At 50.3% G+C, this 17,231-nt stretch overlaps 1 protein-coding gene across 1 annotated transcript in view; it reads right to left on the bottom strand.

The window, feature by feature from the left end:
• CCDC60 (coiled-coil domain containing 60) overlaps positions 1-9,663 on the bottom strand; it is a 94,875-nt gene extending 85,212 nt beyond the window's left edge. Inside the window, exon 1 of the mRNA XM_084868322.1 lies at positions 9,143-9,663. Coding sequence (XP_084724448.1) covers positions 9,143-9,232 — 90 coding nt within the window. The 5' untranslated portion in view covers positions 9,233-9,663. The remainder of the gene's footprint in view (positions 1-9,142) is intronic.
• Between the last annotated feature and the right edge of the window lie 7,568 nt (positions 9,664-17,231).

Here is a 17,231-nt window from a genome sequence, read left to right as displayed (position 1 = left end):
TCTTGTCTAGCGATCTATTTACATAAAGTCGGAAATTACAGAGCAGTTTCCATCCGGGTAGACAGGAGAACAGGGATGACTGAGACTTCGGGGTGGGAAGGCCGAGCAGTTGGCCTGAAAGGCTGCCTGCCTGGTGTCCAAGTGGCCAGGCTGTCTCTAGGGTGTTTGCTTTCTCGTTTGAAACAGATGGAATTTTTACAATAATTAGAGAAGCTGAAAGGAAGTATAGAAAGAGCTAGCAAATATTAAGTACATTTATACGAAAGGAGAGACAGGGAGGAGGCGGAGGGAGAAGGAGGGAGAGAGGAATTTAGAGAGTTTTTTATTTTTCCTGAATCAGGGCTGGCCGCCTAGAGGGTGTCTGACCTCTGACCCATACCCCCACTCCCCTTTCATTAAGGCCCCTACCATGGATTAAACACAGGTCTGTCTTTCATCACGGTGCAATGGGGTTTGGCATCCTTTCAAGTCAATCTGCAGCAGGCCTGTGCTCTAGTATTGCAGAGGAGGAAAGGGGCACTCTGTGTGGTGAGCAGCCATGAGAGGGCTGATTTGATGAGACGTCTGTGGTGATTTGATGCTCCCAGCTGTTGGTGAGCTCAGAGGCAAGGGTGCTGAGCAGGTCTGGCTGTGGGAGCGCGGTCTGCAACTGAATTTGGATGCTTAGGAGGGAAGCCAGGCCTCCATCCCAGCAAATATTGCTGCTCTGGGTATCATGGGGGGGTGGGAGGGGACAGAAAGTGGGTGTTTGGGACTTGGCCCAAGGCACAGGCAAGCCTTAGATGGTGGCTGCCCAGTCAACACCCGAGGGGCAGGTAAACCTCAGGCCAGAGGCACAGGCAAGCCTCGGATGGTAACCAGGGCTGGCTGAGGCTTGCACTGCCGGCAGTGGCAGCCGCAGAGGTGTGATAGGGCGTCGCCTTCCCCAATTACTGGGTTGCCTTTGTCCCTGAGGGCTCCCAGACTGTGAGAGGGGGCAGGCCAGGCTGAGGGACCACCCCTCCAGTGCATAAATTTTCATGCACTGGGCCTCTAGTCTATATATAAAAGCCTAATATGCTAATTGTCCCTCTGACTGTTTGACTGTTCGACCATTAGCTATGACATACACTAACCACCAGGGGACAGATGCTCCGACTGGTAGGTTAACTTGCTGCTGGGGTCCGGCCAATTGGGACTGGGTGAGATGGGTTAGACACACACTGGAGCCTTCCAGTAGTCTCTCCCCAGCCCTGATCGTGTACCGGTGGGGTCCCTCGGCTTGGCCTGCGCCTCTCGCAATCTGGGTCCCCTTGGGGGGTGTCGGAGAGTTGGTTTTGGCCCAATCCCCGCAGGCCAGGCTAAGGGACCCCACTAGGCCTTTAATACATATATTAACCCCCACCCCCTGAATGTTGGCATCACACATGACAGAATGTCAGGGGAGGGCGCTGAGAGGATGTCCATAAAACACTAAGAGGTGGAATAACAATCCTAAATCCACCTTAGTTATTATTCTGAATCCAGTCTTTCCAGATATTATCCCAAATCTTCACAAGATGCAATGACAGGTGAGAAAACTAAGCCTCAGAAAAGTGAGGCAGGGAGACGGGGGTCACCGAGCAGGCAGGCAGCAACAGGCCCCAAACGAGCCATGGCCCAGGTGCTGCCAGTCAGCCAGCCCCGGCGTGAGTGTGTCTGGTCAGCCCGGGAAACTCAAGAATTACCTTTTACTGAGGCAGCTTCAATCTCACACCCCGGAGCTGCGGGAAATGGGCTATTTATTGGCTTGGGGAAGAAAGGGAAAAGGTGAAGAGGTTATTTGGGTTACAGGATGGTCCGGGCTTGAGCCTGGTTCCCATGGACCTTGCGGCATGCTCTCCCCTCCTATCATTTTTCTTCCCCTCTGAGGAAGGCAGGCTCTCGTTGCTCCCTGTCAATAAGCATTGCTTCCTATGCTCTGAAAGACCTCATTTGAAAGGTCTAAAAATATCAGAGAAGCAGTCTGATTAGCAGAGGATAAAATCAGCGCGGAAGCGATGGCAGCAGAGGCGACAGCCATGTGCTAATTGCCGTCGGGGCATTTCCTTCAAGGGCCCTCGGAAAGGTAATGTTTTAGTCATGCTACCCTTTGGGCTGCCTTTTCCTGAATGCATAAGAAATGATCCGCGCGAGAGTCATCATCTCTGGAAATGTCAGTGTTTAAATGTTGCCATCTTGATATTTGGGAGCCAGTGGCGTCCCTCCCTCGAGGGACTGTGGAGAGATAACACTTAATGAGCACGTACTATGAGCCGGGGGCTGTCCTTGACATTAACCAATGATCCTCCCAACAGCCCTTCGGAGCGGGAACTCATCGTTTCCATAGGGAAGGTAAGGAAGCTGAGGCTTGGAGAGCCGCTTGCCCAAGGTCACAGACATAGCAAGTGTTGGGGTGGTCTCCATCGTTACGTAAGGAGCGCCCAGATGTTTGGGGGGTGTACCTGGGATGAAAACATCTGTTGCTCTTATCCAAATGGAACTCAGTTAACTGAGGGATGTGTTGTTGCCTCACTCTGTACGCAGAGATGTCCTTGAGAACATGGAGCTTCTACCTGGTGCCAGACACTGTGCGAGGCTCCAGGGATAGAATTATGAGCAAGGCATGATGGTCCTCTCCCTCAGGGAGCTCCACGTGTAGAGGTGGGGTCAGACTTGAAATAGGGGTTGGGGTTACAGGATGGTCCGGGTTACTATGATGCAGGGTAATATTTGTGTGGTGGTGTGTGTGTGTGTGTGTGTGTGTGTGTGTGTGTGTGTGTGTATGTATGTGGTTAGAAAATCTGTTTAGAACTTTGGTTCAGAGTGAATCCATTTAACTAGGTATTTGCCCAAATTACTCAACCCAATTAAGCTGTTTACGGCGATCAGCATCTCAGCCAGAAACTCATCCCTCATTAGCTGGGCCTGTCTTCCTCTCCGTTTCATCCAGCAGGGCTTGGCAGTGCACTGACCCATGATCAAAATATGCTTTTCTTAGAAATGTGACTTTGATTAGAAATGGCTTATAAATCTTTGCTGAAATGAGCATAATTTAGAAAGATGAGTCTAAGCCATGTATAGAGTTCCCCCCACCCCACCCCCACCCCACCCTTAGCTGTGTTTTTCTTTCAGAAAAAGCTTGCAAGCGTATTTTACCAAGAGCTCAAGAAAATCCGAGTGTCCTTGTCTGTGGTCATGGACACAGTCACTTTCTCATTCGCATTGCCTACGGCTAAAACTGCACTTGCTTCTTTCCGCCAGAGACTCTCAGGTTTTACACTTTAAAATGTCACCCAGGGATGCCCCTCGAGAAAGAGAGAGACTTGTCTGTTGCCCCTTCTGACTGCAGCAAGCGAGGCTGAACGTAAGAGCATGGAGGCTCTGTCTAGTGAGTTGGTCCTGGATTCACATCCCATCTCCATAACCTACTTGTCTGGGTTTCTCAGGGCAAGTTAAAAAAACAAACACAAAACCTCTCTAAGACTCAGTTTCCTTACCTCTATAAATAGGGGTAATGACAGCACCTGCCCCACAGGATCGGGGAGTTGATTTTAATAATGTATGTAAAGCAGGGGAAAGACAATATCAAGCTTGCATTGAAAGAGAATGGGTTGGAAGAAGGTCAGACTGAAGGTGAACAGGGCAGTGAGGTGGCAGGCGGAATAGTCCAGGCTAGAGACGATGTGCCCAGGACCAGGTAGTGAACTTGGGGAAGGAGGAAGGTAAGTGACTTGTCTGCAGTCATACAGAAGTGCAGTGACCACCAGGGGGCAGCTTCTGCATTGGGTGGTCAGTGTGCGTCATGGTGACCAGTCATTCGGTCGTTCTGGTCATTCTGGTCATTCGGTTGTGATGGTCACTTAGGCTTTTATATATAGAGATATATAGGAAGGATGGAACGTATGTGACTCCTGTATGTTTTCCGCTTTTCTTTTTGGTGCTTCCTATTTGCTATTTTGATTCGTGGTTATTTATGAATTTTCTCTCCAATGGAATTGTGAGTTTCTTGGGAGGAGACCCAGACACCCATCATGGCAGCTGTTCAATATGGACCTCAGAAGTGACCCTGACCGTGTACCAGGGTACCATGGGCATTAATTTCTGTGATTTCTGCCCCTGAGCTACAGCCCACCGTGGACCCTGTGAATCTGCATTCCAGAAACCACCATAGCTGTCACCTTCCCCCTCTGTGAAATCCAAAAACCCCAAGGCCCTCCCAGCCTTGCAGACCACTGGGCGTGGCCAATCTTCAAGTTATTTAAAAGGACTTCTGATCGCATGCATTCCAATGTAGGCAGAAATGCAGTAGGTAAAAATTGAGCCCCATAAGAGATTTTCTCAGCGGTGTGAGAACGGGAATTGAGAAGGGAAAACGCCACCATGTCATGATCGAAGGTATCCCATTATCGGCGATGATGGCTCTGAATTTAGCTGTCGGAAAGATCTCCGAGAGAAATGTGTTGGTTTATTCAGTCTAAGAAGGGTTTAATTGGCTTCTGTCAGGTTTTATGAAAGTGCTACTTGCCACTGAGCCCCACATGGATTCTGCAGCTTTTGAATATAACTGCTGACAGCTGCGTCTTTGCAGGCTGTGGATGTGCTGAGCGCGGGTCAAGTGTAGGTCTCTTCCTATGGTTGTGCAAAAGCTTGACTATCCCAAATTTTTTCAAGCACCGCCTGCCCAGCAGTGCAAACAGATGGAGGTCATAGGACAGAGAGGGGCCCCTCCCACGGTTTCAGCTCTTTCTTCATGTTACTTCCTGTAAGTATTTATGTTTCATAGCTTCCAGAAGTGGGTTCCGAGGGGTTGTCTTTTTTCACTGCAGTACCCCTAATAGCCAAAGTCATGCTTGGCATGTTCCCGGAGCTCAGTAAATTCAGGGTGTGGCAAAAGGTTTACAGTTGTGTGTACACAATCAGTGCTTACTCTGGTGTTATTATTTATTAATTATTGTATTATTTTCCCTATGAACAGCTGTAAACCTACTTTTGCTCCACCCTCTGTTAGTTGAATGAATGAACGTTCGCAATGGGGGCTTCTGTATTCTTCTCCCGGCTCACACAGCTCCCTGACGGATACTGTGCTGTGTTTGTAAAGTACCACGATGGGCACGCGCTCTTGGGATTCCTAAGAAGTTGCTGTGTAGAGTAGGGGATGTCTCTCTTTTCAGGTTACTCTGTCATTATATTACTTGGAAACCCCAGTGTCTGAATTCTTGTGAAATCATTTGTGCCAGTCACTGCTGATGGGTCAGCTTGATCCTCCCCTTTAACACCTTCACACCTGCCTGTGCCAATCCGGCACAGCCATAAGTGAACCTGAGAAGGGAGGGGTGTGGGTGAAGAATGGAGAAGACAGACAAGAGAATAAAGCTGGGACTAGGTGGGACGTTGCTCTCTGATGGAGAGGCAGAGCCATAGCCTGTAAGCCAAGTCTTTATTTTATAGCCAGATTCCACGAGACAAAGTAAGGGCACAGTCAAGATGTTTACAACATTCTCATGGAATTCGAATCTACTCAGTTTCATGCACCTGATCAAGCTTTGTTTACTTGCTGCCCCTCCCACAGCCCATATCACTCAGCCACGTGGGACCACAGGTTCGGACCATAAGGTCCAGCTTACAACCACAGCCTTTGGCTATAATTGTGCTGGGACTTGCACGTGGCTTTGCCACGAGAGGATCATGCCCTCTCATTAGTCGCAGGCTTGAACCTGTCCAAACACGGTAGCCGCTCTCCACACTTGCCCCTTGCCAATGCTGTCCACAGTCATGTCACATACCCACTGTCCCCGCCATCCTTGCTGTTAGAAGAGGTAGATGACACTATTCTGGCAAATGAGACATCATAGGAAATGTGCTGCAAAGGTTCCTCCGATGCCTCCGTTTACGTCACAAAAGGGACAGACATAGCTTTTACTCTTCATTGATTGGCTGCCTCTCACACATGCCCTGTCCAGGGATTAAACCCGAAACTTGGGTATGTGCCCTGACCGGAACCGAACCCATGACCCTTTGGTGCCTGGGACGACGGCCAGCCAACTGAGCCCCGTCCAGGGCAGAAAGCTCCTTTCTGTTGGGTTTTTAATGACAGCGAGATGGAAACTTCAGGTGCCAAGTGATGGTGCTTGTAGAAAGGATCCCACACCTTTCTATAGTTTTTGCCAAATCTCGTCTCTGCATTTCCATTCTAGGATGGGGTGTTCTAAGTGCTCCTCCAAGGAGGAAAACGTGGGCCCTGTGTCCTCCCTCCCCCACTGCCACCCCATTCGGCCTCTCTGTTGTCCCCTGGGAAACAAAGGGAGAGGGAGCCCGGAATTATTCCGTTGGGGAGCCGAACCCCGCAGGCGGTCCCAGCAGGAGAAGACATTGGAGCAGAGCATTTGCATCCATTTCCCTTCCATTGAAAAAACCAGGGGCAGCTGCTGTCCAAGCCAGGGCGCCATTGTTTGACATTAGTTATGACGTCTTGACTTCCACCTCTGGAGGAAGGGAGTGGCTGGTTTCAGAGGGCGTCAGGACCTATTCCTGGGTTTTCCCAAGTGGCACCTGGTATGCTCATGCGTGGTGGACTCATAGTAAGTGCCATTCCTCCCCGAGAAGCCAGATCGTCCCCCCAACAATACTCTCCGGACAGTTACCTGGCTGCCCGGCATGTGTCCTTCTCCTTTTATTTGTTACCCCCTCCCCAGCAAACATAAAAACTACGTGAAGCCAGTGACGGTGCCTCACACCTTCTTTCTCTGTCCCCCGTGGCGCATGCTCACTGTCACGGAGTAGCACGGGAGGCAGAGAGGGTTTGAGTTCTGGAGCCAGACAGAATGGAGCTCCAGTCCCTGCCCTGCTCCTGGCCGGCAGGGCGAGCTTAGGTCAGGGACCTGCCCCCCCTGAACCCGGTGTTGCCATCGCTCTCATTGGGAGGTGACCGTTCACACGTCAAGTATTGTAGGTGGTTGTGAAATAGCACACGTGAAGCCTTTTGCTCAGAGCCTGGCCCGTGGTGGACACGCAGTGCGCGCCCACTGTCCTCGCGTTATCACCACCACAATTCCTGGTTTGATTGGCACCAGAGGTCGATCCTAATCTCCACATATCCCCCCGTGGCTTGTCAGTTCCTAGTTAGCCCGGTTTCCATTAATCAGTGCTTTACAGTAGCTCAAAAAGTTGACATTTTTAAGGGTACGAGCTTTCAGATGTGCACAGGGACACTGGGAGGTCCTCAGAGGTCCCCAGAACGTGGTGCAGGATCCCACAGAAAGGATCCCACACCTTTCTATCGTTTTTGAAAGGATCCCACATCTTTCTATCATTGGATTTCAATGCGTCCTTGGTGTCTGAGGTCTTAGTCTATCCAACAGTTCCTTAGGCGCCTTCTCCCCATCCCTGACCTTCACCCTCATCCCATCAACCTTCATCCTGAGAGGAAAATATCATATCCAACCTCTATGTCTTCTTCTACTTTCTTCTTCTCAGATGGACAATTCTATTGCACTTGAATACATGGCTTCTTCCTTTCTCATATCTCTCTATCTCACTTGGGGGTGCTCGCACACAGACACGAGTCTGAGTTACCATGTTTCCCCGAAAATAAGACATCCTCCGAAAATAAGACCTAGCGCATGGAAAGATAAGACATCCCCTGAAAATAAGACCTAGCGCAACTTTGGGAGAAAAAATTAATATAAGACACTGTCTTATTTTCGGGGAAACGGGGTAGCTGTCCTTCTCTGAGTTCCCACAGCACCCAATGATACATCCCCAGCACATCATTAATCAGCCGACATTATAATTACCTGCTTTATTACCTCTTTTAGTCCCCATCCCAAACGTGCACACCATGGATTATGAAATTTTTAAAGGCAGATCTCATTTGTTACAAGCACATGCAGCAAGGTTTCACAAATGTTGGCTAAATGAACGAAAGAGCAATGTAACTATTAATACATCTAGGGCGTGCTTGCCGTGTGTCAGGAGCTGTTCGAGGAGCTTTGGGCGCATCAGTTCGGGCTCACAGCATTCCCATGAGGAAGCAGCAGAAGGATGTCTCCATTTCACAGACGGCAACACCGAAGGAGAGCAGAGCTGCAACTTGCCTAAGGCCACAGGACTGCTAAGAAGCAGATCCAGGCCCCAAACCCAGGCTCTCGGGGCCGGTGGCCCATGCTCTCACACTCGCTTTGCTCCCCTCGCCCCACCGCTGAGCGGGGGCTCAGTCCCGGGGGGGCTGCTCTGGATGAACCCACTCTGAACAGCACTTCACGACGAAAGGAGACCCAGGAAGAGCACATCCTGCAGAGTGCGCTCACTATTAATCCTTAGGAACTAGAGGCTCGGGAACACCGGGGCCTCCCATGTAAGCCTGGCTGAACTTCAAGCTTTCTTTTGTGCTCTGACTTCCTCCCAGGATTGTGGGTGAGCCACAGTGGGCCAGTGTGGCCTTTGACCCTCTCCCCTACTGTTCACCTTCCTCGGCCAATCGGTGGTGGGATCAGGGCTTGTGGATACAATAACAAAACACCCTTAATGGATCCATAACTGGTCTATCCGGTTAGGATCATTTAAAAACAGAAACAGTTGACTCTGGGCATTAAGTCAACACCAGCATTTCATGTCACTTAGACACATTACCAAGTGACAGTATCATGCTAGCACTTTCCATGTCTTCGCTCAATCCTCACAGTTTCTGCCGAGTCGATGCTCCTGCACTCACTCCGCAAACACGGAAATAGCGGCTCAGGGATGCTGACCAACTTATCCAATGTCAGTGACAGGTGGAGAGCAAAGCCAGGTTTCAAAGCTGGCATTCCGCGCTCAGCCCGTGAGAGAGAGGATGGACCGGGACCTGGAGCCAGCAGCGGCAGGCCCACCATCCATCTCACTGTTTCCTGACGTTCTGCAGTGTCCCTGCGGACCTCCCCCGTCATTTCAGCATTACTGGCTGATGGGATGGCCTCGCTCACCATTCTGCTGCCATTTTCATTCTGTGCGAGAAACCAGCCATTGACAGCAATAGGGACGTGTCTCGACCCTTCAATTACACCAGGACTCTCCTCTCTTCCCCATCCCGTGCTGGTTGAAGGCTAATTCCTATTTCACTGGGGATTGAAAACATGTTTGGTTTCGGTAGAGAGGGGAGGCTTACCTGTGCTGGGGGATCTGAGGCATTCAAGGTCCGGAGGGCCCCTGAGTTGGGGGAACTCTGAATCTTCTTGGGGGCTGGTGTCTTGGTCATCTTGGAAATCCTTCAGGTTTAGCCTGTGTCCCCAAGGGGAGAGGTTTTCCAGAATCTTCTACCTCAGCAGCCACCAGTGTGAGAAGCTCCAGCAATTTCACTCTGACTCCTAAGTGCCAATTAGAGACTCCAAAGAGGCTTGGGATGCGTGACTAATGGAAAGCAAGTCATGTGGGTTTCCCACCAACAGGATAAGGAAGTCCAGATGGAGCAGATAAGGAAAGTCTGGAATTATTCACTTTTTAGAAAGTTATAAACTTTAGGAGCTTTCCACCCTCTTTGAAAAGACGTATCTTTCTCTCTTGTAAACAAAAATAAAATATTAACTAAAAAAATAAAACTCCACTGATAAGTCTGAGGGGGCCCATGGAGGGGCCTCCAGGTCCCTATTTTAAGGTGGCTCCATGTGCGGCTCTGGTTCCCATTACTGGAAGAAAAAAACGGCTGAAAACCGCAGGGCTGGGCCTCTCGGTTGCCTAGCAACGAGACGCCGTTTAAGGGCTTCCTCATTGGTTGGGCTTGGTGGGGGCGTGGCTTTGAACTCGCTGCTGGGATGATGGCTGGGAGCGGGTGCCTGGCCAGGGAGCCACATTTTCCAAACTCAGGTTTCTCCTTTTAGGCCTGAGGACCTCGACCCTTTCTCTCTAACTACAAGTACTTATTCCTTTCCAACTCTGTTCTGTCCTGCCACAAACCCATTCGTGATTGCTTGTGTTTTGGGTTGGGTAGCTCAGTGTGTGCCTTTAGCCTCGCAATCACCTTAACACAAGGGGCCTATTTCTCTTCTTTATTCATCTGACAAAGTCCTACTCATCTTTCAAAGACTACACACACACACACACACACACACACACACACACACACACAGAGAGAGAGAGAGAGAGAGAGAGAGAGAGAGAGAGAGAGAGAGAGAGAATGGGTGCATGGCATTTACTGAGTGTTTAGAATGTATTAGACACTGCTCTGATTACCTATATTAACTCATCCCCACAAAACGTCTTTTTAAATATATTTTATTAATTTTTTACAGAGAGGAAGAGAGAGGGATAGAGAGCTAGAAATATCGATGAGAGAGAAATATTTATGTCCGACCCTGCACACGCCCTACTGGGGATGTGCCCGCAACCAATGTACATGCCCTTGACCGGAATTGAACCTGGGACCTTTCAGTCCGCAGACACTCTGTCCACTGAGCCAAACTGGTTTCGGCCCCACAAGACGTCTTTAAGGAAGATATTGTATGATTCTGTTTTATAGACTAGGAAACTGAGGCACAGGGAGATTGGATGCCGTGCTTAAGGTCGCAAACAAAGTACCTGAGCTAGGGCTCAAAGCCAGACTGTTGGATTTCTAAAACCCAAGCTCTCCACTGCCTAACTGCAGGACTCCGGATAAGATGCCTAATTTTGCCGAGGCTTGGCTTCCGTAGCTTTAAACGGGGAAGAGGACTTCACTCCAGGCGGGCGAGGATTAGAACAGATAATGCATGCAGAGGCTGATCTCACGGGGAGCCCCAGTTAAGTGGCAGCGATCATTATCTTCTGGAACCCCTCCCCAGGAAGAATCCGTCATTTTTACAGCGCAGTGTTCATTTCACAGCAGATATTAATACTAATATTTATTGATCACTCGCTCTGTGCCAGGCGCTCTACTAAGCGCTTTACGCACATTAATTTATTTAATCCCTCCAATAGCCCTGTGGGGTGTGTTGCCAGCTTGCAGGAGATTTATTGCATGTGCTCTGATTTGCATGCTTTATCCTTGACATTATTTCACGCTGGATCAATCTGACCCGTATTTTATCTCTCAGCCTTGAACTGCGGAGAGCTATGATGTCATCATGGCTGCACAGTGACTTCACCTTCCCGTTAGAAGGCCATCTGCTGCAAGATGACCCTCCACGGAATACAAAAATACCGACCCACACAGCTCCGGAGGCGGACGCTTGGAAGTCATTATTTTCTTGCCTTTGTCTGAACACTGAGTCCGACCCTCTCTTCCCGGGAAGTTTTGCTCCCTCCTGCTTCCTTCTTGGGCAGCGTTTGCAACCAGCAGGTGCTTTCGGAAGGATGCAGATAAACCGAATCACACTCAGAAGACGGGGTTGGGGTGAGAAAGGATAAGAAAACAAGAAAGAATGAGACTTATTTAGCCCCAGCAGAGCAGACAAAGGGTTTTAAGAGACAGGCTTCGGGAAGAAAGACTCAACTAGTTCACAGGAGCCCAAAGAACAGGAAGCAGGTTTTAGCTCCAGGTGAGGAAAACCACAGCAGAGCATTGTTTTCAAAGGCATGAGCTCTGGAGTCAGACTGACGTGGCCACTGAGCAGCCTCGGTGATAATCTCAGAGGACTGAAATGGATAATCCACGAGAAGTACAATGCCTAATAAAAAGGAAGCCCACAGAAATGTTAACTCTTATTTTTTTGTTATTAATACCCCCCTGTCGGAGCCATCTGGAAGTAGAAAAGGCTCTGGAATGAAAAAGATCTGTGTTCAAATCCTGGCTCTGCCTCTTACTGGTCATGAGATCTTGGCCAAGTCACATCACCTCACCTCTCCAAGCCTCAATGTTATCATGAATACCAGAGGCCCGGTGCACAAAATTTGTGCATGGTTGGGGTCCCTAGGCCTGGCTGGTGATCAGGCCCAATCAGGTTCCCCGCCTAATCCACCCACCCCCAGTTCCCTATTCTGGGGGAATTGGGGGAGAGGGACTTGGGAGGTTGGCCACCAGCCTCGAGGAGGGGGCCAGCCCTTGGCCTCCCTGGGAAAGGGGCCCCATCCACTGCCACTCAAACCCAGTTCCCTGTCCCAGCCCAGGGCCCAGCCCCAGTCGAGGGATTGGGACCTGCTGGTCTGGGGGAAAGACCAGGAGGTTGGCCAGCAGGCCCCATCAGCAATGGGGAGCTGGGGGCAGCTCCTGCATTGAGCATCTCTGCCCCCCTCGTGTTCAGTGCACGTCATAGCAACCAGTTGTACCAGCCATTCCATTGTAACAGTCATTTAGGCTTTTATATATGTAGGTAAGTAGTGATGGCTGTGCCTGCCTTACAGAGTTGGGAGGACTAGGTGAAACGATGAATGTATACAGCACAGCACCCAGTAAGGGCTCAAGGCATGCTGTCTACCCTCTCTGTTCACAAAGGGACCTGTTCCACAGGGAGAAATGAGCTCCTCAGCCTAGAGGTGTTCCAACAAATAAGGTCACGTTCTGACCTCCTGGGGGTTAGGACCTCAGCCTATGAATTTGGGAGGGACCAGACCAACCCATACACTGAGCTAATGGCACACACAGTGTTGGGTAGATGTTGCTATGTGTCCCTCAGAGATCTCAGACATCCCCAATCTTCTGTGAATTTTCTGTGGCGTTATGGGGTACCTTGATGCATAGTGTGGGAACCACAGGGCTATAAGAATGTTTTCTGTCTTTGAGCTGAGCAGTCTGGATGTGCAAGGAGTTAAGACCCACAGGAGTAGACATGAGGTAAAGATGAATGGGTGTGAGGGTGCGGGTAGATTTCTCACCTCCTCACCTGTCAGGTAGCATATTTCTGGAGCTTGATCTGTTCTCCACCAGCCATCCCCTTCCTTCAGGACTGACTTAGGGGCAGCCCTAGTGCCTGCTCACCAATGATCCAGCCTTGGCTTCTTCCCTTTTCCTGTTTCACCTCCCTACACCCCTCTGGGCTACCAAAGAAACCACTTACGTCCAAAACCTTCCTGGGTCTGCTTCTGGGGAGACCCCGAGATCAGTGCTGGGTGGGGTAACTAGGGAGGCCAGGCCTGAGGCAGGCCCTGAGTTTCCCCTTTCCTCATCTGCTTGAACTTGCCACCTCCTTTGGTGACCGTGCCCCATGGTCGCCATCTTGCCGTTGCCCTCAGGGATGTCTCGAGGAGCTGCCTGGTTCTCTCCACATCCCCTCAGCACTGAAAGGACAGCACGTCCGCTGTGCAAACACATCCCCGCAGCAAAACAGTTCACAACTAAGAGACGATGCGATTGTTTAATTCTTAATTCCCGGTTGATTTATGCAAAATATAGACTGAGCGGCATGAAGTGACAGGCATCCTCTCCTCCCAGTACGCCAAAAGGCAAGGCATGAGAAAGACACGTGTGGAGCGGAAGAACGTGTTTGGAATGTGGTAGCTGAAGTGAAATATCAGAATCTGCGCAGCACTCGAGTTTCAGTCAATAGTACATATGTTTGGCATTAAAAAACCTATTGGAAAAGTCATCATTTTGAAAAACGTCTTTAAAGTACTTTTCTGTGTGGCATCTAGCCCCCAGAGCACTCCTTCTGGTTATTCTTACCGAGATGTCAGCGTTGGGCTTAGAAATGAGGGAGCCCAGGGCACGGGGAAAGCTCGGGGCTCCCCAGGCCCCTGGTAGCTGGCATCTATTGGGGAACTGCTGCCCAGATAGAGTCACGATGGGCGGTTTGTACTGGCACCACCTGCACGCGTCCCTGCGCCTCCTCCAATGAAAGGAGGGTGCCTGTGCTTCCTTGCCTCTTGGGGGCTCTGTGGTTCCATCTCACATTCCTACCCCGTCCTCCGAACCACACCCCAAGAGGGGGAGGTGCGTTTGGATTTTTGTAAACAAAGGAAGAGCAAGTAATGTTAACCTCCTGCTCCTCCTCTCTCCCTCTCAGCTGGGGTCCAGGGAGTGTTCTTAGGGAATTTCCCCCACTGGACCCTTAGGATGTGGCCCAAGCATTTTCATCAATGGTGCTTTCCATTGTCACGTGCTTTATGTCACAGCATGCTGAGCCGCAGGACGGGCTGGGATTATGGAATTATTTATCCCATTTTACAAAGGTGGAAATTGGAGCTCTTGGGTTTAGTGCTTTGTTCGTGGTGGAGCTTGCCCGAGAACCCAGGCTTTATGATTCCGACGTGAGCGGTTATTTCAGCACTCTGTCATACTGTCCTGATGGTTTTTCACTTAAAGGTGTGTGTGCGCCCAGTTAAGCAGAATGACCTGGGGTTATCTCTGCAAACCCTGCTGAGACCATTGGGATTTCCAAGCTGCAGGGAGATGCTGACTTCCCCCGCCTTTGGAGGGGGATGGAGGGTGGGGAAGCACTTGCTTGAACATCCACAATAAAACATCTCAATTCCCCATCACGGGTAGGAAAACACGCCCCTGCCAGGTATTCTCATGGATTTCCGACTTGCTCATAATTTCTTGTTCAGCACACGCTCTAGCCTGCTTCCCACCAGGTAGAATCATGTCTCCTCAAAAGATACCTTCAAGTCCTAAACCTTGGTGCCCGTGACCCTGACCTTATCTGGGCAGAGTTTGCAGCTATACGCAAGTTAGGGTGAAGTCATCCCGGATTAGGGCGGGCCCTTGTCCCATGACTGCTGTCCTGAGAAGATGATTGAAAGTTGGAAATAGAGACAGAACACACAATGGGAATGACGTGTGACAACAGAGGGAGGGATTGGCGTGATGCAGCTACATGCCAAGGAATGCCAGGGGTTGCCAGCAACAACCGGAAGCAGGAGAGAAGCAAGGAAGGGTCTGCTCCCAGGGCCTTCAGAGAGAGCAGGGTCTGGACAATGTTGGACTTCTAGCTCCAGAACTGTAAGGAAATAAATGTCTGCTGTTTTCATCTCTCTATACCACCCCCCCCCCCACACACATCCCCGCCCAGCCCCAGGAAACAAACACCCCACCCATCGTGCTCAGCTCCATTTCCCTCCCCACCCAACTGGGATCCAGAAGAAGGCAGCACACCTCTGCAGGGTCGGCGGCTTAAAATTAAACATTAGGCATCAGTGAATGTTCAGTTAAATAAAAGTCAAGTTCCCAGGTGACTCTAATACAGGTAGGAACCCCTGCCACACACCTGCTTGTAAGCTGCATTTTCACATAATCTATACTAATAAAAGGATAATGTGCTAAATAGACCAGGTTAACTGGACATCTTCTGGACGTCTGGCTTCCTTCTGGACAAAGCCATGGTCGCAGAGGCTGAGGCAGAGACAATTAGGGGCTATCAGGCCTGCAGGCGAGCAGTTACGGGGCGACTAGGCTGGCTGGGGGAGAGGGACAGTTAGGGGGTGGACAGGCCAAAAGGGGGGCAGTTAGAGGGCGATCAGGCTGGCAAGCAGAGGCAGTTAGGGGCAATCAGGCAGACAGGTAGAGTGGTTAGGGGCAATCAGGCAGGGCAGCAGGGGAACAGTTAGAGGGTGACCAGGGCAGCAGGGGAACTGTTAGGGGGCAATCAGGCCAGCAAGAAGAGGCAGTTAGGGGCGATTAGGCTGGGAGGCAGGTGAGCAGTTAGGAGCCAGTGGTCCCAGATTGTGAGAGGAATGTCCAATTGCTGGTTTAGGCCCCATCCCTTGGGGCCTAAACTAGCAGTTAGACATCCCCCAAGGGGTCATAGATTGGAGAGGGTGCAAGCCAGGCTGAGGGACACCCCACCCTCCCCGTGCATGAATTTTGTGCACCAGGCCTCTAGTTAGCTATAAACATCCTTCCACTTCAATAGATGCATATTTTTAAACATGGTTTTTAAATGAGTGCTCACTAAAATGGAGTTCCAGTAGTTTGTCTGACCAATAACTTTGGTTCTCCAGTAGTTTGTCTGACCAATAACTTTGTTTTGAACAGAAACCCATGTATTCTAATCCTGGCTCTGCAGTTGGGCAGTTTGATTTGGGTGAGAGGATGTTTTGTTTGTTGCAAAGACCTGAAATCAACATTAGCTGATTACCCACCTTTCCACCTGGTGTCAAGACACACAGCCAAGGCCTCATGAGTGGACACTGAGGACATTGGCTGTCCACAATCTGCACTTCCATTGGGGGAGGAGTCCTCACCAGCTCGGATCACAGGGGGCGAGCTTATCACCATGCCCGGCCGGTAGAGAGCCCATTCCGTCTGGCCTCAAGGACTGGCCCAGAGGTAAGGATGTCAGCCAAATTATTACAGCCAATCAGAACTGATTGAAGGGAGGGGGTCTTCCTCTCAGGTCCTGGCGCCAGAGATTGTGAATCGGGCTCTGTCCTGGGACACTATTTTGTGCCAGAAGGAAAAGCCTTTCTGTCAGAGAAGAGAATGAGGGCACGCAGAGCAGCAGATTAAAAGAGAGAGATTGGGTTCTGATGGAACGTGTTTGTGTGCCTGGACCCAGGTGGGCTTGAGGCTAGCACCATCCAAAACCCATCTGTGAGAGTCCTCGAAAAACATTGTGTTGCTGTGGCTGTGGTCATTGTTACTGCTTGTAAGTGACTTTGAGTCATTTTTTTTTTTGTCACCTGCCTTGAAAAGAGTTGACTGGTTTCATTCTTTTCTACCTGAAGGATTATTTCCCTTTCCAGGCTCCCAAAATAATCTCTCACACAGAGGTGGGCCATTCTTGACGGCAGGATCCTGAGACTTGGACGTGGGGGTGAATTCAGCTGAGAGGCAGTGGGGAAGAGGGGCAGAAATACAATAGGTTGTAAATAAGTCTTATCTACAATATAAATCAAATAGCGATTAATCAGGTCTGGCTAGCGTGGCTCAGTGGTTGAGCATCGGCCTGCGAACCAGGAGGTCACAGTTTGATTCCTGGTCAGGGCACATGCTCGGGTTGTGGGTTTGATCCCAAGTAAGGTGTACAGGAAGCAGCAGATCAATGATTCTCTCTCACCACTGATGTTTCTAGCTCTCTCCCTCTCCCTTCCTCTCTGAAACCAATTAGTATATTTTTAAAACCAGTTAGTCAGGAATTGGTGACATAAACCATGTTACAGTCTCCGTTGTTAAAAAGAAAGAAAAGAATGAGGTGGTTCACAAGCCCTGTGCTGGGGTGTCACCACGGGAAGAAGAAGGAGACGGTCCACGGGGGTCACTGAGGAGAGGTTAGTTACAGGTGGAGGCAAATCCATGGAACCCACGGGGGTGTGAGACACTGCGAGGCAGGCAAGAGTGGGAGCTGGTGCCACCTCTAGACCTGGAGGGGGCGCTGTTAGCAGGATGAGGAGAGCCTGTACAAAGGGCC

The sequence above is a fragment of the Pipistrellus hanaki genome (genome assembly GCF_964339955.1).
Source record: "Pipistrellus hanaki genome assembly, chromosome: 19".
NCBI classification, from domain to species: Eukaryota; Metazoa; Chordata; class Mammalia; order Chiroptera; family Vespertilionidae; genus Pipistrellus; species Pipistrellus hanaki.
The sequence above is the reverse complement of the archived record's forward strand: the minus strand, read 5'-3'. Positions and strand labels throughout refer to the sequence as shown.